Source organism: Lagopus leucura, unplaced genomic scaffold (assembly GCF_019238085.1).
Source record: "Lagopus leucura isolate 7727_CA_CO unplaced genomic scaffold, USGS_WTPT01 Super-Scaffold_100002, whole genome shotgun sequence".
Classification (NCBI taxonomy): domain Eukaryota; kingdom Metazoa; phylum Chordata; class Aves; order Galliformes; family Phasianidae; genus Lagopus; species Lagopus leucura.
The window spans coordinates 50,731,938-50,755,988 of NW_024962263.1; the positions used below are offsets into that span (position 1 = coordinate 50,731,938).

General features: G+C 38.4%; 1 protein-coding gene across 3 annotated transcripts in view; it reads left to right on the forward strand.

Moving 5' to 3' along the window:
• Positions 1 to 24,051, forward strand: part of UBE2V2 (ubiquitin conjugating enzyme E2 V2) — a 29,344-nt gene that overhangs the window by 141 nt on the left and 5,152 nt on the right. Inside the window, exons 2-4 of one of the 3 annotated variants that reach the window (XM_042869114.1) lie at positions 7,738 to 7,824; positions 18,279 to 18,424; positions 21,468 to 21,593. In XM_042869114.1, the coding sequence (XP_042725048.1) occupies positions 18,380 to 18,424; positions 21,468 to 21,593 (171 nt within the window). In that variant the 5' untranslated portion in view covers positions 7,738 to 7,824; positions 18,279 to 18,379. Of the gene's footprint in view, positions 1 to 7,737; positions 7,825 to 14,799; positions 14,871 to 18,278; positions 18,425 to 21,467; positions 21,594 to 24,051 lie in introns of those variants that run through there. The other 2 variants (XM_042869115.1, XM_042869113.1) reach the window with 2 other exon arrangements.

Below are 24,051 nucleotides of genomic sequence, written 5' to 3' on the forward strand. Positions count from 1 at the left end.
GTTGTGCCCGGGGGTGGGTACTCCCTATGAGGGCTGGACAGATCTCCTTTTTCGGGGACGGGGCGAGCTGTTAGTGACGGGAGAGAGTGGAGCGGGGTGGGGTGGAGGTATCTTCCGATGGGGAGAAAGGGAAGCGGCAGCACCGCCGGGCTGGGCTCGGCCCCGGGGACGGTCACTCCCGTCTGTAGGGCTGCGACGCCGCCGTGAGAACCTGACCTGGGGCGTCAGTGGGGAGAGAAAGTACCGCGTTTCTGGGAATCGGTGTAGTGGGGTGGAGAAGACTGTGCTAAGAGGCAGGAAAGGGTGGATGTGTGTGCGTGTAGAGAATGGAGGGGATGTTGCCAGCCCTGATAAAAAAAATAAATAAATTAAAAAAATGCTGCAGAATAAGGGCTTGTAGCAAGGATCTGTACTGTTGCACCATCTGCTGTGTACAGCAATTGTGATATAGCATCTTTCCAAAGTGAAGGTGGTGTCTTTTTGCTCTTTTTGCGAGGGGACAGAGGTCCGGCCTGTGTTGTGCATTGGAGGAAAAGTACTGCAGTTGATTGGTGACTGCAGTGTGCTGGGGATAAGGAGTGAAGCATCTTGTTCTCTTCCAGTGAGCAGCTAGTTTATCATGTGGGCAAATGGAAAGGCAAAGAGCTGTGAGGTGTAACTTGGAAGCATGAGAGAATGAATCCTGTATCAGTAATCAGTATAGAATCTGTTGAGTGGAATGTCATGGTAGCAGGTGATAAATTAGTAGACAAGAATATTTCTTCAAGTCATGAATGGAAAAATTTAAGAAGCATAGGTATGCTATCCCAATTTTGTTTCATGTAGGCCTTGAAAAATAAAGCCTTTTTCAGCTATAAAAAGCGGAGAGTTACAGGGCCTCTTTCACTCTTTTCTCACTCCTGAGAGCTTATAAGACGTAAATGGGATTGACAGAGCTCAGAACAGAGGAATAAATTGACCTCAGTGCTCACTCTAGGGTGCATATTGGCCAGGTTGATTCATTTCTGTTCCCAAACCACTGGCTCATCAAAGGATTGAGACTAATAAAGCAGGGATTAAAAAAAAAAAAAAAAAAAAAAAAAAGTCTTATTTTGGTACCTTACTGTTGATTCTGCAAGGAGAGTGTTTTTTATGGTAGGAGAACATTCTCTATACTTGGTAAGTGACTTTGGAGATGTGGGATGCACAGAGTCCAATTTGGAAAGATTACAACAAATTGGACGTAGAGCAGCTCTTGCAAGTCCAAAAAACAGTCCAAAAAAGAAATATTATTGCCTATGTTAGGCTGAGCTGGAATAGATACATTAGAGATCAGTATTTAGTCAGCTATGGATTACTGCATTTTATTTTTTTAATCTGAATTAGCATAATACTTGATGTCAAAGTTCAAAAAAAAATTATTAATCATTTTACTATGAAATAACTTCCAAAGACTTCTGCTTGTGTCTGGGCTCTGACATGGGATTTCCTGGTATGCACAGGAAATAAAACTGTTTTAGGGCTTGTGCTTTGAGTATTGGCATTTTGCATATCAGTATGTTCAGTCTGGCTATTGTAGAGTATCTGCTACTAAAAATTTGTATATCAAAAAAAGCTGTTTTTTTCCTACAGTGTATTTGACTACATAAAAAGCAATAATTTTTACACAAAATTTCCATGGTTTTATGGTTATAAATGTCCTTTATAGTCTTACATGTGATATCTTAGAAGCTTCCATATACTTTGTATAGTGCAACTGAATAGTGCAGTAGTTTTTGTGTCAGAAATAACAGCCACACGTAAAGTTCCCAAAAAGTGGAAAATGTACAGAATTGTACATGCGTCTGTCCCAAACAGCAAAGTCATTTTAGTACAACGAAGCAAACCCTCTTTAACAGAACTGCTAGGAATATTTAGTCATAGCTTCTGGAGGAAAATGCTGATTGCAGTGGGGAAAATGCTTTTGGCTTTGCATTTGCATATGCACAGATTGGAGATAGGATTTTTTTGTTGTTGTTGTGGTGCTTTCCATATAGTAGGTAGAAATTTTAAGATTTCACACAGGCCAACTCTTAGCATGAAGCTATGTTAAGCTCATTTACGGAACAAAGGAGGGAGTGATTTGGTATAAACATGAGATTTATCTCTACCTGTGTGAATTTCATCTGCTCTTGCTGTAATGTTCAGCTTCATCCTTATTTATTTCAGAAAAATGAGTGTTTTGGTTGCGTGAAATCCAGTAATGAAATTGTAACACCAAGGAAAACCAACAAAACTTACTAAGGTCAACCGTCTCAGTTTTATTCCAGAAATTCCTTTAATGAGATCGCTAATTCTTTGAACAGTCATTTAAAAAATAATAATAAAAATGCCTTTTAAGAACAAACAATCTAATTTGAAAATAGCTTTTCTTTAGTGTGTGCTGAAGAAAATGTGTATGTTAGACATTTCGCATCTATACAGTGCTTACTTCCTTTTAGAAATCATCTATGTTAACTAACTTTGCAAGTAAATATTTAATGTCTCAGTGGCTGACATTCCTCAGATAATTTTGATTAATCCCGCAGTATGACAGCTGCAGCTTGTAGCTGGACCTGAGGTGTTTGTATGGGTACTGCTGGGGAAAAAGGGAAGAACAAATCAATTTATTTTTTTTTTATTTTTCAAAATCAAGAACAACTGTTGTTGATATGATGTACCAATTCCAAGTGGTTTAGCTGAAGATTCATTTTGTGATGTTTTGAAAACGTAGAGCACAAGATGTGACTGAACATAGCTTCAGGTTAAAAAAAATAATTCAGCAAAGCATGCCATTTAAAATCTCATATGCAGCTCTAGAAGAAGGAACTGATCAGCAACATAATTTGAAGGAGTTAATTCAGGAGCTAATTTTTGCACTTCAAGACAATATCAAGACTGCAGTGTCTAAAACTGGATTGCTGAAGTCTTCCATCTCCTTGCTATTAGACTGAGGATATAAAGTAGCTTGTATTAGAATAAGACTAAGTCAGTGAAAACTCCCTTTGGTTTGCTGAAATCTGTCTTAGGTTAAAAATATACATACATAGAATCAGCTGATCTATGGTCAGAAATTATAGGTGAGGTTCGCAATTTTTTTCTTACATGTAGGCACAAACAACCTCTTTGCAAAGTGTGCTAAATGGCTTCAGAAAAGCACTGCTAGATCCTGAAGAAATGTTGTTTCTATAAAATCCACACTTCTCATTTGTACTCACTTAATAGTCTCATCTTTAAAGGTGAATTGGCTACTTTGTGTGACTGGTGTTACCTGTGTGAGGCTAATTTTTCTTTCTGAATGTATATGATTGATTCTGATTAGAAATGACACCGTGCTCAATGTCAGTGCCTTGTTTTCTTAAGTTTGGTGTTTACTTCTGTCTAAACTTTTGGATCTGGTTAAAGCAAGTCTACATGTATGTGAGCGCAGCTGTAAGGAACCTGATGCTGAAAATGAAGGGCTGGAAATGGTCTGACTCTCCAGGCTGTAAGGCAAGGACTGGCGATAGATTTATTGGTGATTGGGTGGTTTGTGTGTGGTGTTTTTGTTCCGTTTGTAAAGCTATTTTCCCTAAAAATCTTCCATTAAAATGATTCCGTAATGTGGGGTAATTTCTCAGCGCTTTCCTTTATATTTTTTACAATTCTCTGGTCAAGATCAAGCTGATGTCTGCCTGTTCTGTGCTTAGCAGGATAGACATCAGTGAACTATCATAGCTTGTTTGGAGACTGCTAGATATTATGAGCCCTTTAAAGGAATAATAAATTAATTTATTCATTAGTGGGATGTTGAAGTAATGTTTTGAAGACTTCTTTTTTTTTTTTTTTTTCATATGAGAAATGGTACAATTTAAGCTTTGTATCTAGAAAACTTGTGTATTAAACTTGACCTGGCTGGGTTTCTACTTTCCTTTGAACTATTTGGATACCCATTTCCTTCCTCTTCCTTATGGGAGAAATAGTTCTCCTAATGTGTTTCACCTTCAAGGCTTTATTACTCCTCTTTCCTTTCTGTATTATACCTCTGTGACATTATTAATCACTTACCCTGGATTTATTCAAGAAGCCACTTAATAGCAGTTCAGAATTTTACAGTCCTCATAAATGTTCTTGCATTTTCCATGTAGTTGTATAAAGCAGAGAACTCTTGAAGCTGTAAGTAATCAGAGAAAACAAAAGGAATAGAATGCTGTGTTCTGTGTGGCAGCGCTCTCTGTGTGGGGCGTTTTTCCATCCTGTCCTATGCACAAGGAAACTGGAATTGTTCTGCCTGCTTTAAAGCGACGTGGCAAGCCTCAAATTAATTTGCATGTGCTTCAGCTGGATTGAAAAGTATCTTGCTTACAAACGGCTTCTGAACTATATATAGACCATCAGTACTTTCTGACTGTGACGTACATAGGCAGGACATTCGGTATCTTCTCAGAACTTTGCCCTTACCATATTCCTCTCTTTGTTGCTGGTATTTTGCAGTTTGGTCTTTAAATGTAAGCTCCGACATACATCCACAGTGGCTATGTAAGAATATGCTCGGTGGCTAAGCACCTTCCTTAAAGCAGGCCACTTATTTAAGAATTTGTTTGAAATTCAAGGGTGTTACCAAGCTTAGTATGGAAGCCTATTACTTAAATTGTTGCATACAATCCTAGATAATATTAGCCTGGGTGAAGAGACAAGCCACACCATTTCAGGAATGGAATAGCTGTCTTTCAGTATTTGGAGACAGATTGGTTATATTATAAATTTCAGGCTTCTCACATGAGAAAGCTTCTAATGTGTGGGAACAGAATTGCCAAACCTCATGAGTAATCAGTGGAGTTGAGGTACATATACACATTCATTACTTTGTGTGTTTTGCCTTTCTGAAGATTTTTCCTAAAGCAACAGAAGTACGTGCTGTGAAACTGTTCAACTGTTGACAGACTCTTCCTCCTGTTTCTCCAGCTACTCTTGCGTGTGTTTTCCTAGACAATAGCTTTACTTCATCCTAACCAAAACTTGATCTCAAGTAGCAAATCAGCTTCAGCTCTCATGTCGCTTAGGTTTTGTTGCCTTGCTGTCTCAGCTAGCTGGTGGGAACCTCAGCATGGGTTGTGTAAAGACAAGATGCTGCTAGAGGAGGCATTCATAGCCGTTTTAATTTGCACTCAGAAGGGTTTTGCTATATGCTGCTTTGCCCAAAAGAATGTTTTTCTTTGACATTTGGAAGGCACTAATGAGATGTAATGCGAACAATATTTTGAATAAAATCAGTACATCGCTACAAAAGCTTGAGATTGTCAAGCTGTCAGGCTGGTTCTGAATTAGATGAGCTTTCACTTTACAACCTTTTCAAGTAGGTCTGGTGCCTCAGGTACGTGACTGAAGATCACTTGTAGTTAGCGTTTGGAAACAAATGGAACCTTCAGTGGAAACCTGAGACCTCAGAGCTCTACATTAATCCTTTATTTCAGAAGAATCAGTAGCTTCAACTGAATGGGGGGGGGGGGAAGTCAGGAAAATAGCTTCTAACACTTAGGCTCAGTAACTGCTTAAAAAAAGTCACCTCCTTTCATTGCATCTGTTCATAAGTGGATAGCTAAGTGAATTTGAAATGTGCTTGAGTAAATAATAAGCATTTTCTGCAGTTCATGTAAAAACAGTGTGCTTTATTCAGGCCATCACTATAGTCTTAGTGAAGTGTCCAGTGTTACTCATCTTACTTACAACTTTTTTTCAAGGTAAAAAGTGTATGTATTTTCTCCCTGAAATTGAACATATTGTCATGAAAATATAAAGTAATTTGAACCTTTGAAACCTGGAGTGTAGAAAATAGCAGACTGAAACACGATTATCACAAAGTTAAAATAAGAATTTGGTGACAGTTCTCACTACTAAATACGTGGTGAATGGAACGTTTCCTGATTCTGTCCTGAGGTGTACAACTGACAAAATAATCCCCGATCAGACTGTTTTCCATAGATAAAAGATCTTTATGTTGTGTGCTCTGAGTGCTGAGTCATGTTGCAAAGGACCTTTATGCAGGTCTTAGGAAAAGTGTTTGCTAATCAATGACTTATAACCTGTTTTAGCCAGCTTTACAGCTTTGCTAAACTAAATCCTTGCTGCTGCTCTTGTTATCTGGGTCACACATTGTATTCCTGCTATTAAAGCAGACCCTGTGAAAGTCATTTCATGGTAAGAGATTTTGGCCTCTGCTGGGTTCTTCTAGTCTGCAACGATTTTTATGCCATCTTTCCTTGAAAAGATAGCTGTAAAAGTATGTATTTGAAATCCTTTTTCCCCTCTGCTGACGTAAGCTTAGCTTTACGATGAAAGTTTGAAAAATTGAGCCTCTTTGCTGTTGTAACTCTAATTTAGTCTTTTGTACCTTTATATAGCTTAACATTTTGAATAGTGAGCTTACTTGTACTAAGCAGGGGTGTTTTTTAATTAACTTATTTATTATTTGAACTTCTGAAGAGAGAAATGGGGAACATTTCTTTGATAAAATCTTCATCCCACAGACTAAATAATCAGGAATTAATATTGCTGGTGGGTTTTAAAGTGATGAGTATTGTTTTAAACACTCTTTTCTAGCCTCCTGTCATGGGTTGTTTGGTACAAAATTGGAATAGCAATAAAATCTTTAATTTGATCAGCATCACAGTGTCTCATTTTTCATAATCTTACCACGTCACATGCTAAAACCTGTGGGACCCTGCACATAGCAGGGGGATTGAAACTAGATGATCATTATGGTCCTTTTCAACTCAGGCCATTCTATGATAATTGAATCATTGCATTTCACTCAGTAGTTGCCTCTCCAGAGTTAATTTTTAAATCCTAAGTGACCTATGGTTTTCCACCTTTGTCCAAAACACACCTGACTGTGGCAGTAGGTGAGCTCCTGCAGTAACATAACTGTTTTATTCTGGTATGCTTTTGTTACAGTTAGGCACAAGTGGACATGCAGTGTTGGATGCAACAAAGCTCTGAGTTCACAGTGGTGTTTTTTAGCACAGAAAGTTGCATTTAGGTATCTTCTAAATTGATAGATTTATACCACTGATGTTGATGCAAATTTGTAAAATAGATGACTGTTAAGCAGTTTACATCAGTTTCTATGTAGGACTGCAATCTAGTCAAGTGTATTCTAATTTTCTATTGTTGTAATAACTTTTTTTTTGAGATATTTTAATCAGTTAAAACCTGTGGTGTGAGATCTTCTCGAGGTTTGGGGTTATTTATTTATGCACCAAAGAGCTTGTTTGTGCCCAGTTCTGTAGTCTGAAAGTAAATGTATGTGAAGTGGAACAATCCTCTTCATCAGTGCATTTTTGTGGACAGTATTAGCAATTGCATGCCAGCAACTGTATTCATGGTGGTCATAGCTGTATAAAAATGCAAAGATAGGCTGAAACAAGCTCTTAACGGTTGCTACAACCGTGCTAACAAAGTTGAGTTGTGTTAGAATTTCTCTCAAATCTGGACTATATTCTGAGTGTGAGTGTATCTAGCCTTACCTATTTGTGTGTTCCTGCTTGCTGATGTATGTGTGATCACTCTTAGCCTTGCACAACTTTAAGAAATTCAGGGTATGGTTGCTTTGTAAAACGATCAGGACACTGAAGTTCATTCTGAAGTTAGACCCCAAGGAAATGGGGAATAGAGGTTTCATTGAGGAGTGAACCCTGATAAAGTGAAATAGTGCAGAATGGGAAAACTTACTGGGATTACTGAGAAATGACTTCTCACCAGATGCTGGTCAGAGGTGAAGCGTCTGTGATGAATCAGGCAGCTGATGGCTGCCTTGCCTCTCTCTTGCCTGCAGCTCTTCTGAGAAAGGTGAGTAAGGAGGAGGGGGTGGCTGGGAGGAGTAGAGAACTGTAGAAGTCAATAAAAACTAAACAGGTAATATTTTCCTGGTGGATGGTGACCGTCACAGTAAGAGTCCTGACCTTGAAGCTGCTTTGAGTAAGTTATCAGGTGAGTTACTGAACAGAATCAGTAGAATTCAAAATTATCAGGAGTAGATAGCTCACTTCTGGTTACCTGAGAGGCAGGCTAAGAAAAGAGGAGAGGACACCGGAGGAGAAGATGCGTTGGTAATGGAGATGTGTGTTCTGCTAGTGATTTCTCACACTTCAAACCATAATCAATAAAACCTAAAATTGTACAGACTTTTTGTTACATATTTACACATTTGCAATGCTCACTATGCCGGAGAAGTCAGGTCCAAGGCCTCATCATTCTTACTGTGAAACCAGTAGCAACTGAAACATACTGAATAAATGATGCTGCTTCTGTAGTTCAATGTGCTGAGATTTCTTATTCCAGCATCAAGATTTCTGGTTAATCAGATATGTTTATGAAGTCCCAAAAACTAATGTAAAACTTACTTCCTTCCCTCTCAACTCCCATGTTAAGTAAACTTCATTAATGTTCGTATATTGAAAGCTTTGTTATGATTTTTCTGATGTCTAAATACACTTCCTACTGCTTTTTTAATGGAATATGAACTGGGTCCTGGTAAAGTGAACTCATGTTACCACCTCTCCTTTCTTGTGAGGCTGTCCATCACTGTTCTTGGTGTATACTATATTCTGGATTTTTGAGTGCAGCTGGGATAATGCATGTAAAAGGTAAATAAGAGGTTGGATTCTGACAGATGCGAGGTGGGCTCAGCCTTGGAAGTGGGAGTGAATGGCTGTACTTCTGAGTTACCTTCTCTCTCTTAGTAGTCTGCCTGCCCCATAACAAGCAAGTATAAAGTAAGTTCTGTTTTACTTTGAAGACCTGTTTTGCTGCGTCTTGCAACTGATGCCAAAGCATGAGCTGGAGTTCAATGGTATTCAATGCCAATTTTAACACAGTCCAACTAGAATCACTACCAAAACAAAAAAACACAAATAGGTGAACATACCTACTTGGTTCTGTTTAGAATTTATCATTTTTTATCATTACTGTTAGCAGATAATTAATAATGTTATGGAACTGAAAGGGGAAAATTCTGCTTTTATACATCTATCATCAGTGAAATGACTCTTTATTTCTAAACACCAGGGTCTGTGCATCACATGAAAGACATAAATATGCCTGTGCCCTTCTAGACCCTTTTGCCCACGGCCCAGATATGAGTGCTTTGTTGCAATAAATGGCTGAGGCTTCTGTTGTACAAACATGATTTCTCATTACCTGCCTTCTTACTGTTAACTTCCCAGAGAATCACTATAGCTTTGTGGAAAAAAAGAAATTCTTGTGCAACTTTAGTTTGTGTCTGTTAAGACACCAACAATGTAAAATTTCATAGAATAGAATCATAGGATTCTTAGAGTTGGAAGGGACCTTTGAAGGCCATCTAGTCCAACTCCCCTGCAGTGAAGAGAGACATCCGCAGCTACCTCAGGTTGCCCAGGGCCTGGTTCAGCCTTGCTTTGAAAGCCTCCAGGGATAGGGCATCCACCACAACTCTGGGCAACCTGTGCTGGTGCCTCACTACCCTCACTGTAAAAGGTTTTTCCTTGTGTCTAACCCAAATCTTCCCTCTTTGAGCTTTGAAGCCATTTCCCCATGTTCTGCCACTACAGACCCTGCTAAAGAGTCTGTCTCCTTCTTTCCTGTCGTACCTCTTTAAATACTGAAAGGCTGCTCTCAGGTCACCTCCAAGCTTTCTCTTCTTATTGAAATAAATAAATAAAAAGCGCTACCAATGTAATTCTTAAGGTAAATATTGCTTTAGATAGCTTTATCCAAAGCATAGGTTTTGAGATGGTTTATAGCTTTCTCTCTGCTTTGTTTATTGGCTTCTTCTGGGAAATGTTTGCTAAGTGAAGTGTTTTCATAGGAGGAAAAACAAAGCAAAACAATTGATGAAATGAGTACTAGAGCTTACTTCTCTGAGCAATTTCAGTGAGTTCCTTTTGTACCTCCTCCTTGAAATTTCCCAGCCTAAATGTTTTCAAGTTTTTACGGATTTTAATTATTATAAAAGGCAAAAGAAGTTAACCAGCTACAGAGTTCTTATGGAGTGGAATGCATCATTGTATTTTTGTATGTCTTTAATTTGTCCTGTTAAGAAAATGGATTGTTCATGTATCAGTTGTGCTGGGTATGGGCAATTTCTGTAGCTGATGCTTGTAAGATGGCCCTTTTCTATTGTTTAACATTGTAATGTGACTGGCTCTAACTTAGAAAAAGCATTCCTAAACAACATCAAATAGATGGCCATTTGCTCTGTACATGTCAGTGTACATCTTTGTAGTACAAAAGCAGTACAAGTTTACCTGCTACATTTCTCTTCATTTTGATTTCTAAAGTCAAACTTTCTTGTTTGTTTCTTTGTGTTTCTAAATGCTTTCCACAGGTAATCTTAGCTGTGTTAGTCTTGATGAGCTGGCAGATTGGAGTGCCTGTCATTTGTAGCTTAGCCCCTTGCAGACAATGGTGATGAGATGCTGATAAATTGGTCTGTTACAGTGCATCCTTGAGACTTCAGCAAGGTGGAGAAGAAGGAGTCAGGATTGCTGCTGTTTTGAGGGGTTGCCTGTGACTCATTTTGGAAGCACGGAGTGCTTAATAGCTCTCTGTTTTCCGTTGATTTTTGTTGTTGCTGTTGTTTATGCTATGTGACTTCAATAATTCCTTTTGTCATGCCATTGTTATTGACACAAAGGCAGCTGTTTGCTTTTATTTGATAAAATCAGTGATGGCTGGATCCTCGTTGTGGAAAATATACTTGCATTATATGGATGTTTCATCCATACGTGCTAGAATGACTTAGTAGCTTATGCACCATCCTGATCAGTTTATATCGTCCATTGCTGAATGCTTTCATTTCACCATTTAAACTCAGAACTGTTAATGCAGAATGTTCTGTTGCATGAATGTTGTTGGAGATGTACAAGCTAAAGGAAAATAGAGAAAAATAGCATATGGTAAATGCCTCTTTATGTACAGTGTTGGTATATGGGATTTTGAGTTGGTTGTGTTGGTTCCCAGACAGAGTTCCAGAGCAGCAATTGGAGGCTTTCATAGCTACTGGAAAGCAAAACACTGCTTTTCATCAAGCTTGGATGTTTGCTTTGAGCAATAATCATGTTCATCTCCTGGCTGTTGGAATCAGAGCTTCTGTTACGTGTGTAGTTGTATTCCTAATTAAAAAAAGAAAAAAGTTCATTATGGAATTGCTGTGTTCCACTGAGAGTGGTAGCAATGCCTACCTTAATTAATATGCATCTTATACTTTTGGGTTTTGGAGCCAGATTACTGTGATTGACTTCTGATAATAATTACAAAGTAATTAACTTACGCTTGGAAATACTTCTTGATATTAGATGCCAGTAGCAAGTCAACCTTTTTTTTTTTATTCACTGAATATTTAACTTAGCACAAGAGTGTGATGTGATAACAGGCAAACAAAAGTAGAGGTCATGTTGGTTTTTTTAATGTGTGTGTGTGGTGTTTTTTTTTTTCAGAGAAGCGTATGTCCTACAAAATTTATTTGCACAAGGCTGTGTTTTGCAGCCAGAGTAGAAGGTTAGCACTTTACATACACACAGGCTTCTTTCCTCTCTCTTATTTGTACATCACCCATTTCAGGGCCTGCCTAGGGGTTTGGTTGTTGCAATTCCTTTTAGCTTAACTTTTTGTCAGTACGATATTTCAGCTTTCATCTGTGCTCCCTTCTGAGTAAGACTTCTTATGAATCAATCAGGTTGAAAGGTACATGAAAGGTGCCTGTTGTTTTCTCTGTTTCTCTTCATAGTTCTTTATTTTTTCTCTGTGCCTCAGGAGAAATTATAATACAGGTTAAGATTTGCAAAGCTGACACTTGTCCTGTCTCCTGGGATGTCAGATAGCTATTTTTTTGCCGGCCCGAAGCTGTTAAATGGAATTTGAGTGGTTTTTTTTGTTTGGGATTTTTTATTTTTTTTTAATTACTAAGTTCTACATGTTCTGTAGTTTTTGTTAGCTGGAAGTCAGTGGGCTGCAGATATCCCATACATTCAAAACTGTTGATGCTGCAGTTTTCCTGATGTGGCTGCATCAATCGAATAGAATAACATCCCAAACAGAATCCTGGCTGTGCTAAGGTATAATTACTGATTTTCAGTATAATAGACAGTCTCACACATAAGGCTCTGTGCCAGGCTATGAAAAATTAAGCTCATGGTTCCACTCTGTAGGGGCCAAGGAGAAGAGGGGAGTGCACATTGTCACCTTCCTGTCTGTTGTGCGGCTGGTCCCAAGAGACGTGCAGGGGGTTTGGGCTCCCAGGTGCAATTGCATATTCTGGGATTTATTTTTCAGTTTTGTGCATTCTGTTTTGTTAAGTTAGTTCCTTAATCTAGAGTGTGTTGTCTTCACTTTTTAAAATCACTTCACTTTGGTGTGAAACAGTAGAGATGCATAATTTACCTTCAGCTGCAGATAGAGACAAATAACAGACAGCTACTCAGTGACATCCAGAACATACTTATTCTTGTAAGTATCCAAGAAATTAAGCAATATAATTGAAATTTCACAGGAAGCGCTGAAGGATTTCATATTTCACGGTTTTAAAACAAAATGTTCAATTAAAGCAGTTTAAATGCATTTTTAAAGCAATTAAAAATATGTTTCTATGGACACGGTTGTATCAACAAAGCCCACTTACATTTAAACTGATTTATATGACCACGAAAGGAGTCTGTCAGCATGAGTTATTAAAAAATATGATTTAATGTAACCAGTCTGTGCTGTCAAACTTGACTGAAGTGCAGTTTTGTGTCTTTTTTAATGCTTATTAATCTATACCAGTAGGTGATCTGGCATTAGCAGCTGTGAAATTGTGTCTTGATACAGCAGCAGCAACATGTTTTTCCAGCCTTTCCTCTTTTATTGCAGCAGTAAATGTTACTGGTCCTGCTAAAGGGTGCTGAGGATTCCTTTTTTCTGACTTTTTTTTTTCCAGATTGTGTAGCTTTTGGTTAGAGCATAAATGCAAGGTGGTTTTTTTTTTTTAATTTGTTCTGTTCCCCCAATTACAAAAGTAACTCATGTATGGAAGTAGACTTTCCTTAATATTTATACAGGTCACTCCAAAAGTAATTTCCCCTATTTATTTCCATGGAAACTACAACACATGCAAAGTGCACAATAACACTGTTTGACAGAGCAAATTCTCAGCTACAAAACACTATTTTTCATCATGGTCACCAGCATTAGCTGTGCATTTTCACTCTTGATAAACAGGAGCCTGCATGCCACGCTCATAAAAATCTTCATGACTGCCTGGAACATGGCTTGTCTTTCACATCGTTGTCACCACTGCTAAAATGCACCACCCACCACATCACTGTGCCAACATCCACTGTTTGGTCTCCAGAAACATTCAGCAAGTGTTGACGAGTGTCAGTGGGTGCCATTTTTTCCTCATGGAGGAATTCAGTTCCATACTTGTGCTCTGTACGCATTTCCGTCAGACTCCACTCTGTCAGACTACTCCTCTGCTGCCATCTGTCACACAGCAACAATATGTAATGGGATATTGGCAGGAAGGTTCAACCTCTACTTTTGTATTGCCAAAATCATAAAATAGGAGGCATTACTTTGTGGCAGTCTTTGTCTTCACTAGTTCTGCTACTTGGTCTTTTTTCATTGTTCAAAGGTATTTAACTTCATTGTTAGTTCCACAAATTTCCAATAGGCATCAGCTACTGTAGTCTAGTTTCATGATTAACCTATTGGTACGTATGACCATGAGTGTTATTGTGTGTGTGTGTGTTTTGTTTGTTTTTAAGTGAAGTGTTTCCTTCAGCTCTGTGAAAACTTGGTAAATGCAGCTTGACAGTTCATGCGTACGGTGTTGGAGGGTCAGGATGTACTTGTCAGTAAAATCTGCAGCGAGTTAAGCTTTGAAGATGAACTGAAAAGCAGGCGGGGGAGGTTGCTTTTGTTTTATTTGTAATCGTGATGAATCCAGCTGTATTTTCACATACAAATAGCTGTGCTGCCCCTAGCCATCAAACATTCATGATTGGGTTGCTGCCCAGCTCTGCCACTCCAATATCAATTGATGAATCAGAGCATTTCTTTGGAAATATGGGCAAGGGGTTGTTTTCCGATTCTTAAATACAGGATTGCATAAAAAATGATTTTCTGCACTTCCTATGAACAAAATGAAATAGAGGAATAAAATTTGTCTGTGTATGTGAATCGGGTACCTTAAATATAGAAGTGTTCTTACTAAAAACAAACCCAATATTTCATGTAAAAAATCATTTCTTGTATCTCCAACCCAGATGTTGTAGAACTGAATAACATTCTGAAAGGAAGCAAATTTTTGCTCTAGTTTCAATTAACTTGTAACATCTTTTTCTAGGAGGTTTTTAAATGAGTTGGAATCTCAGTAGGTGGTAATGGTTTTTTTGTACATTTTCCCAGTAGACATTTTGACGCTTATTTAACTGCAGAGCAGTGTTTGCTCTCTGCTTGTGGCACTGATGGTGCTAGGAGGTTGGTGTGGGGAGCCTGTCACTCCCTGTGGGTAGAAGGGAGAACCAGTGAGCACAGATGACTGAGTGAAAAAAGATGCAATAAACACAACAGTCCCAAGGCTTTATTTTCTAGAAACCTGTCATTTCCTGTGGTCTTGTACGTGAAGCTCAGTTTGCCAGTCTGCTTATCCCTGCACCCATGGCTTTGCAAAGGAAGGCACCTGTTATTTTCCTTCCTGAGTCAATTCAGTTGATTAACTGGGTGGATTTGGTTTTATTACAGGAAGAATAGCTTTTTGCTAAATGAGTGTGCCAGTGCAGCTAATTGAGGAGTCCAATCAGTGCAAGAGTGGGAGGGGGGACCTCTACTGGCAGTGAGCAGCTGGGCTCAGCTGCATGGGAAGGCAACAGCAGGTGAGCAGAAAAAATATTAAGGCCCATTTGGTTGATTATATGCTCTTCTTCCAGAGATAATCTGCAACTCAGGAGTTTTGTGATCAGGGCGGGGCTTCTGAGAAATGGATTTAAGGCACTGGAGAAGCATAATAATGATTGTAAGAAGCATAATGATAAAGGGGAATGGCTGCTTATGAGGGTGGATGGTGATAGGACAAGGGGGAATGGTTTTAAAATGAGACAGGGGAGATTTAGGTTAGCTGTTAGGAGGAAGTTTTTCACCCAGAGGGTGGTGACACACTGGAACAGGCTGCCCAAGGAGGCTGTGGATGCCCCATCCCTGCAGGCATTCAAGGCCAGGCTGGATGTGGCTCTGGGCAGCCTGGTCTGGTGGTTGGTGACCCTGCACATAGCAGGGGGGTTGAAACTAGGTGATCATTGTGGTCCTTTTCAACTCAGGCTATTCTGTGATTCTATGATAAAGATTGGAGAAGTGCAAGATAAATCAAGTACGCAATTTTATTTGGGAAAAGAACGTGTGAGGCACTAGGCTTTGCTTCGTGAGGCTCCATGTGCCCATCAAAAACTTTTCATGACAATGAACAGCAACACCTGCATATAGATCAGGTTGCTCAGAGACTCTTCCAGCCTGGCCGTGGAAGTCACATGCTGCAAAACATCGATCTACTGTAAGTTTGTCAGGTCAAGATGGGACCAGAAGAATGAACATAGGAATTTCAGAGAAGCTTTTTGAAAGGATCTCTACTGAAGAACGGAGAAATTATCTGTTCCTTGATTCGTATAGTGCTAGTACTTTCAGGTAATTGTATGTGCAGTCTTACCTGGGAAAATAAGTTTCCAGAGTAGCTGAGCTCCATTGAAGTGTAGTTCTACATCTGAATGTTTGCTGCTGCTTAACTGAGATCCTTGTGAGCTGGATCATTTTGTCAAGCCTTCAGGAAACTAACCAAAATGTATAATTTTATGCTCAGTTAACAACCTAAAATAGCTAATTATGTGGCTTACAGAAGCAGTAATATCAAAGACAGAAGGAAGGTGAGGCTGTACGTGAGTGACTTAATTTCCTTACGCTGTCCTTCTATACCTTTTGCCTTTTCCTGAGAATTTGGAGAAATTGGGTATTTGTGTAACATTTAGGAGATGCTTGCTGGCCTGTTTTGATGAAAAATATTTAGAACATTTTCTGAACGCAATTTAAAGGAAACCATATTTATGCAAGGGAAGCTATTTAGATAGTTGCTGAACGATATGCTTGTCTATGCTGTTCCATGTCAGTATTAATTAAATAACATATTATACATTTTGGCCTTAATTCTTTGGACAGACCATTGGCAATGCAGAGTAGGGTAGTGTCAAACCTGGAATCTCAGTGACTAACATATGAAAACCAGTTTTCTTTCACCTTCATCTTTTTCAAGCTATATAGTATATACTTCTTGTTAAGAACTTTGTGTACACTCAGTTTTTATGTTAGTTCTATAATGGACCTTATTTTTTCCAGTGAAATCATAGAATGCCTTGAGTTCTTGATCCTTGGGATCCCTTCCAAGTCCCAACCCCCCTGTCACAGGCAGGCCCACCAACTTCCAGGTGTGGTACCAGGCTGCTCTGGGCCCCATCCATCTGGGCCCAACCTGGCCTTGAATACCTCCAGGGACGGGGCATCCAGAGCCTCTCTGGGCAGCCTGTTCCGGCACCTCACCACTCATAGTAAAGAACTTCCCCCTGACATGCAATCTAAACCTTCCTTTCTTCAACTTAAAACCATTTCCCCTTGTCTTATGACTGTCTACCCTTGTAAAAAGTTGATTCTCCTCCTGTTTATAATCCCCTTTTAAATACTGGAAGGTTGCAATGAAGTCACCTCGTGGCCTTCTCTTCTCCAAGTTGAAAAGCCCAGCTCCCTCAGCCTGTCTTTGTAGAGGAGGTGCTCCAGCCCTCTGATCATCTTTGTGACCCTCCTCTGGACCCTCTTCAACAGCTCCTCGTCTTTCCTGTGTTGGGGGCCTCAGACCTGGACACAGTACTCCAGATGGGGCCTCATGAGGGCAGAGTAGAGAGGGACAATCACCTCCTTGTCCCTGCTGGCCATCCCTCTTCTGATGGAGCCCAGCATACCATTGGCCTTCTGAGCCGCAAGAGCACACTGCTGGCTCATGTTCAGTTTTTCATCCGTCAGGACCCTCAGGTCCTTCTCTGCAGGGCTGCTCTCAAAGATCTCTCCTTTTGGTCTGTATGGATGCCTGGGATTCCTCCAACCCAAGTGCAAAACCTTGCACTTTGCTGTGTTGAACCTCATCAGGTTCACATGGGCCGCCTTTTGAGTTTATTGAGGTCCCTCTTGGTTGCAAAACAGGTTCCCTAGTGAAAAACAGATACAAAACAGATGGGAAAACAAACAAATAAACAAAAAACATTGGAAACACTATAGCTAAAGTAGCTTTTAGGAAATCTATCAGCTGTAGGTAAAAATATAGTTAATAGTACTTATTGAAAGAAAACTGAAGTTGTAATAATTGCAATCTCATCACTGTGCATTTGAAAATAAAAGTATACTGTGAGGGCATGTGCAAGCATTAACATTCCTTGTTCCCTACAGTCATACTGAAATATAATATTACTTTGAGATATAAAGCAATTCCACTTGTTTAATATCTATCAATATCTGTCTGTCCCCACATATCATCATAAATCCAGTAATTATAGTTCAGCTAAGTGAATATTACTTGGCTTTCTGTAGAGACAGTACATTTTTATTTTCTGTTGTGAATACATCATTAACTCTCTTCAGCAACTTAATCAGTGTTTTTATGCTGCTTATTCTTTTTCCTCTGTTAGTTGGGAATAATAATCACTGGGTTAAATGGGACTTGATTTCTAGTTTTTTTAGTATCTGTTTAAGTATCTGTTTCATTGATTATTATTTTTTTTTAATCAAATCAAATAATTTGAAAATGTTTCAGTCTTTCTTTTACAGTTTACATATTTTAATGTCATTGTGTTAAGTGTTGCACTCTTTAATTATTTTTGCGAAGAATTTGCAATTTTGATTTAATTAGAATTGCACTTGAGTAGAACCTGACCGACAATTAATTGATTTTGAAATGCTTTGGCTTTAAACAGTACTGTGCTAGAGAAATAGGAGAATCTGAATTAAGCCAAGGCAAACAGAGCAGAAATCTCTTATTTTCTCTTACATAGTTTATCTTGCTAACGTGGCTTCTGGAGAAGTGTTTACTTGCTTCAGAATAACTTGAGTGCTAACTAAATTCAGACAGGAAATGTTCCTTATGCTTTGAAAATACATTCAGTCATTGCCAGTGCATGCCATATAGAAGCAATGAAGTCGTTTATCTTTTTGTTGATGTGACCAGTATTAACTACATTCTTCCATTTTTTCTGTAGTTAAAGTACCTCGTAATTTTCGCTTGTTGGAAGAACTTGAAGAAGGGCAGAAGGGAGTAGGTGATGGTACAGTAAGCTGGGGCCTTGAAGATGATGAAGATATGACACTCACCAGGTGGACAGGCATGATTATTGGGCCACCGAGGGTAAGCGTGACAATAAAATGTTGCAAGCACTACAAAATGCCAACTGGAAAAGGTTACTCCCTACATTGTAAGGGAATTAGTTGAAAGGTGGTGTAAAATTCATTGAAGGTTGTAGTTGTAGTTGAAATACTGTATATTCACATTAGAAGTCATCATTTTCTGGCATGTTAGTGTTTTCAGTCCAGCCTCCAGTCTAGTACATGTTTCTGCAACTGTTTAAGCCAGTTGTGTTTTTACACTTTCTACTGAGTTAGAAATATACTTAGTCAGTATTTCCATCATTACTGCCCATAAATGTACAGTGACAATGCAGTAAACAGGGTAAATTTCTTTCCAAGGTTTAAGTATGTGCCTAGCAGTTTTAGTTCTGTAGCAAAGATTTATCAGATAGTCTTTTAGTATTGCAATTTATGCAGTCTTCTTGAATCGGTCCTAAAGAACAAGCAGTTGTTAGTTACTTCTAATAGGATAAAGTTTATAAATAATAATAGGAAAAAAAATCAAATCCTTCTGACCTTTTAATTTCTATGAAATATCATCTGTTCTGAAAGCCTGCAAGAGATGTAATCATCCCTGATGTATCAGCCTTACCTGGTATGAGTGGACACATCTTCACCTAACATGTAACTTTTGTGCAAGCTTGCTAATGAGTTAATATGATACAAAGGATCACCGTTTAGGACTTTAAATGAGTTTACTTCCAGTAGCTCTAAGTTAGCACATCTTTCACTGCTAACACGAGCATACTGTCTTGTGCCTCCTTTGGTGCTGGAGGGCTTATTGACTTATCCAAGACAAGAACTGAGATCAGAATTTGACCTCAGTGAAGATAATGAGTTCCAGAGTTACATTCAGTGTAATTCAAGCTCCTTTTGGAAGTCAATTAGCTGTAGCATGCAGCAGTCTGTTTAGAATATCTGCATAATTGTATGGAGCTCCTGAGACTTGGATATGTTTGAGACAGGACCAATTTAAAATACAAATGTAACACGGGTATGCCTGGATACTAGGTTCTGTGGAGTCACAGTATTCAAATCTGTTCAGAAGAAAATTTGTTATAGTTTCCAGAACTGTCTGGCTGATTTCTGGTTTCACCTAAAGCAGATTCTTAATGCACCTTTGAAGGAAGTGATTATTATGTAGGAGGCTAAAGGATTTTACTAAAAACAGAACAAACCTCTGAGATGCAGTTTACATTCTAGTCAAATTATATTGTTTATTTTTTTTTTTCTTTCTGACTTTCTATGTAAAAGAGTGCAAGCAAGTAATATTCTGGACCATGTTAGAGACTTGCAGTCTTGCTTAGAGTAGAAAGAATTTCAGTATGTGGAGACTGCGGATAGTAAAAGCCACCAGCTCTCAAACCAGGATGGTACCTCAATGAAAAGAGCTGCACATCCAGTTTTGGTGTTTGTAGAAGATGGGTGTTTTTGGAATTGGTTGAGTTAGGTAGAGAGTGTGCAGCTTGGCTGAGCACAGGGAAAGTCGCTACTACTTCCCACAGCATGAAGTTCTTCATATACCAGTCTCTGGAGCTGTGCAAGGAATTGCTTATCAATGTTTTCTTACTTGATTTGCAAGGTGAACCAACAAGGAAAGGGGAGGAGAAATTTGTTTTGAATGAAAGGAAACATTTTTCTGGCCATGGAAAAATGCTTTTGAGACTCTTGGGGGAGCTGGTCATGGACCTTTAACTTACAGTTAAGCATCAATTGGAAAAGCACAGCAAAATTGAAAAGCTGCCTGGATTGGAATGAGGGAATGTGAATGAGTGCCATTCTCAGGAATTGTCAGAGTTGTGAGTAATGGGTGTACATTTTGGCCTGTTTCCACAACTGACAGCAATCTTCTCTGAAACGTGGTAGCACATATATTATCTGTAGCAGGACAAGATTAGTTTTTTGGGCTTCCTGCTTGTAGTGGGTAATAACAGTAGAAAATCTTTTTTTTAATTTATTTTTTTTTTTTTTGTAGAAAGGTATCCTGCTTCCTTTTGTTTCTTTCTGACCCAGTTGTTGGTTTATCTGTAGCTTCTTGAAATTACAGGACGTGGTTAGGATCCTTCACGTGGCTGCCATTTACTTGGACACCAAGTGAACTTTTGACAATTTGACATTGAAGTCGATTCTTCTACTTGGAGTGAGTGACAGCTGGCTGATGCAGAACAGCCTGCAGATGGTACTTTTTGAAAGTTTGGCAGCATCTTTTTGCTGCAGGTTCATATTAGCAGTAGGCGTTGTGTAGGAGCTGGGTTTATATTCTTTTTGGAGTGCAGACACTTGTGCATCAGTGACCAGTGGAGATGCTGATGCTTTTTATCATGCATGTCCTACTTGACAAGAAAAAAAAAGTTAGAATTGTGTTTATTTTTGATTGGATTTTCTCAAGATATACTTAGAAACAAATAAGAATGAACTGTTAATGAACTCTTCCACAGTCGTTTTGGAGAGGTGTCTTCTGCAAAGGTGCTGTCACCTAATTGCACTGCCTGAAATTAATAAATGCTTTGGTAAACCAATCTTTAAAGGGCCATTTCTTGATTTCATTCCTCTCTGAAATATTTACTTGCTTAAAAATTCTCAGCAATGGGAGTCTTGGAAATTTTCTGGAGTGCTACTTACTTCTAGAATATGTATTTTTATTTTTCATCTCCTTTTTTGTTTGGTTATTCTCACCTTTATCTTTCCCTGTTCCCTTTTTGTTTTCTCTAAAGATTATTTTCTTCCCTTAGCTCCCTGCTGTGCTAAAAGTGCTTTGGCAATGCAAATGCAGTAAATGTGAATTAAAAAAAAATTATTCTGTTAAAATCTTTTGTATGGTACTGTCAATAAGTAGTATAATTTATAGAAACTCATCAGCTAACCAACGTAACCAAAACAGTGGGATATCAGTTACTAATCCAATACTATCAAGGAGTACATAATCACAATAAATTTAATTATTTTGTATTTCTTTGTCTTTATTCCTCTTGCCTTTGCTTTCTGTTATTTTCTGAATATTCAGCTTTCAGTAAGATGCATTAGTCTGTCTTTTTGCTTTCTAGACAAACTATGAAAACAGAATATACAGTCTGAAAGTAGAGTGTGGACCTAAATATCCAGAAGCACCTCCTACAGTTAGATTTGTAACTAAAATTAATATGAATGGAATAAATAATTCCAATGGAATGGTAAGTTGAAATGGTAAGACCAACAATATTGTTAATCTGTACTATAAACTATTTATATCCCAGATGAGGATTTTGCATGTTGGAAGGAGTTTTCCTATTTAAATTGTACAGTATGAAGTACTTGGTTTAAATGAAATTTTGGTTGCCTATTGCACACATTTAAATCTTAAGGTGTTTACAGTATTTTAGTGGCTCTCAGTGGCTTGTTAGTGAGAGAGGCATTATTTATAATACTGAAACTCTTGTTCCTCTGAAATAAAATCAAAGGTTTTAATTTTGCACAGGAAAAAAAATGTTTAAGCGATGTATTTTCCATGGATTGCTCGTACAAAAATGACATTAGATTCTATCCTAACAGGAATGCTGTACTAAAGACCATTTTTTTGTTTAGTTAGTAAAGTTTGTTTTAGTATCCAAACTTTATCTGATATTTCCATTAATTACAAATGGAAATGTTTCTGCCTGAATTGTATTGTGGATGAACTGATGTGTTTAAATGCCTATTTTCTTTATAGTGGATTTATTCAGATCTGAGATTATTTTTAAGCTTCAGTCTTAAAGTCTTTTAATATAGGTAGTAACCACTTTCATATTAAAGATCCATTTGCAGTGAATTACATTCTTAGCAGTGTGTTTGAGCTGTTGTGAGTCTTAAAAGTATACTGATCATCCAAAGCCAGTGAACTAACACCTCAGCAATAGTTTAAAGGGGATTTGAAATTTCTTCCTGCATAGTCAACAACCCAACTCTATCTGAAGATCTTACTAAAATTGCTGTCTACAAACCAGCTGTTGCTCTTTATTCCAGCTGTAGCTTATAATCTCAGTATTTGTATTTATTAAGAAGTTGTGACCAGCCAAAGCTGCCAATCTGGAATGCAGTAGAGCTTTTGGTATGTTTATAATATTATTTTCATACGTCCCCCTTGTAACATGTATTGTTCTGAATCAGTGAAGAAGTATGTTGTCATTAATTCATCTGTGCATGCCTGAGAATATAGCTGCTGGTTTCCAGAAGCAAAATTTCAGGCCTGCAGAGCCTAAAAGCTTGTGTTTACTGAGCCCATCTGCTTGGAGCTTGTGTTTGGAGAAGTCTGGACTCCCTCAGCCTGATGAGAAAGGGGCTGAATATTGGGACCGGAAGTTTGACGGGTGGTTTTAAAAGCACTGATAAAATTCAGTCGTTACTATAGGAAAATCTGATTCTAATTCATTTGCAGCAAAAGTTCATTCTTACCCCCAATGGTTCAGGCAGATAGAATACAATATGAAGGATTTGCTGTGCAGATGCTTAACTGTACATGTTTCGTGGATTTCAGTAGGAATAGGTTGTACTTTTAACATAAACCGTTCGCAGCACTAACGAATTTAAAACTCACTACGTGATTTTTTGATGTACCCTTTGTCTTGATTTCTTGTGTTTTTAACTTGTTTTGCCGTTGTTCTCACTAAAATTGTGCCAGACATATCAGATAAAGTGGAGGCACGTTTTGCAGTTGAGAGCACAGAACTGGAATTCTGACGGAGAGCTGAATTTGGCTTTGCTCCAACCTAGTTTTTCATTTTTGGTTAAGCCACTTATCTGTGGTGTATTCTGTGTGGATAGAAATGTCACGTTTCTGGAGAAGTGATACACAAAGAGTGTACAAGATATAGAGGCAGTTCACTTGTGCTGAACAGATTCTTTTCTAATGGAAAGGGTAAGAATAAGAAGCCATTCTATCTAAACATGAGGGGACATTTCCCTGTGTGAGCGATAGCACTGGCACAGACTGCCCAGAGGCTTTGTGGTCTCCTCCTTGGAGATTTTCATATGCCACCTGGGCGCTTTGCTCTGGGCTGGGGTTGAGTCAGGTGGACCCAAAGGTCTCTTCCTAAGAGTAGGATAACTTTATATTTTCTTAGTTCCAAATTCAAAAAAACTAGACAAATCTTGGTTTTCATTTTCAATCTTCTAAGCATGTGTTTCAAAAATAGGGGTTTAAGTAAAAACTTTTGTTTATAGTGTGAGTATGGATGATAGTATATGCATACTCTAAAAGCTGTTTAGCTTTTCATTAAAGCTTCTTTTTAAACGTTAGTGAAAGTTTGGTTGTTTTTCTTTTTTTTCAGAACCAGGTGTTATTTAGAAATTCTAAAGCAATTCTGATCGTAATAGAGGTCTCTTTGCAGTAGTTCTGTGCACATATGTTCCAGCTTGCTGCAAAATACTGGAAAGCAGAATAAATGTATGTATGTTTAATGGATGAAAGTATTATTCTGTTGCCTGAGCCACAAGCTCATATTCCTTTTCTTCTAAAACGTGCTCCAGCTTCTTTGGAATAGTTCATGTTTCTGCTTCCTATTTTATTTCCTTGTCTCTCTGAAGCTGCTCTCTCACTGATTCTTTCATATAATAGATCATAAGTGGTTTGCTGCATACTTTGAATGATTGAAGATGACAGTGTTTTGTCTTCAA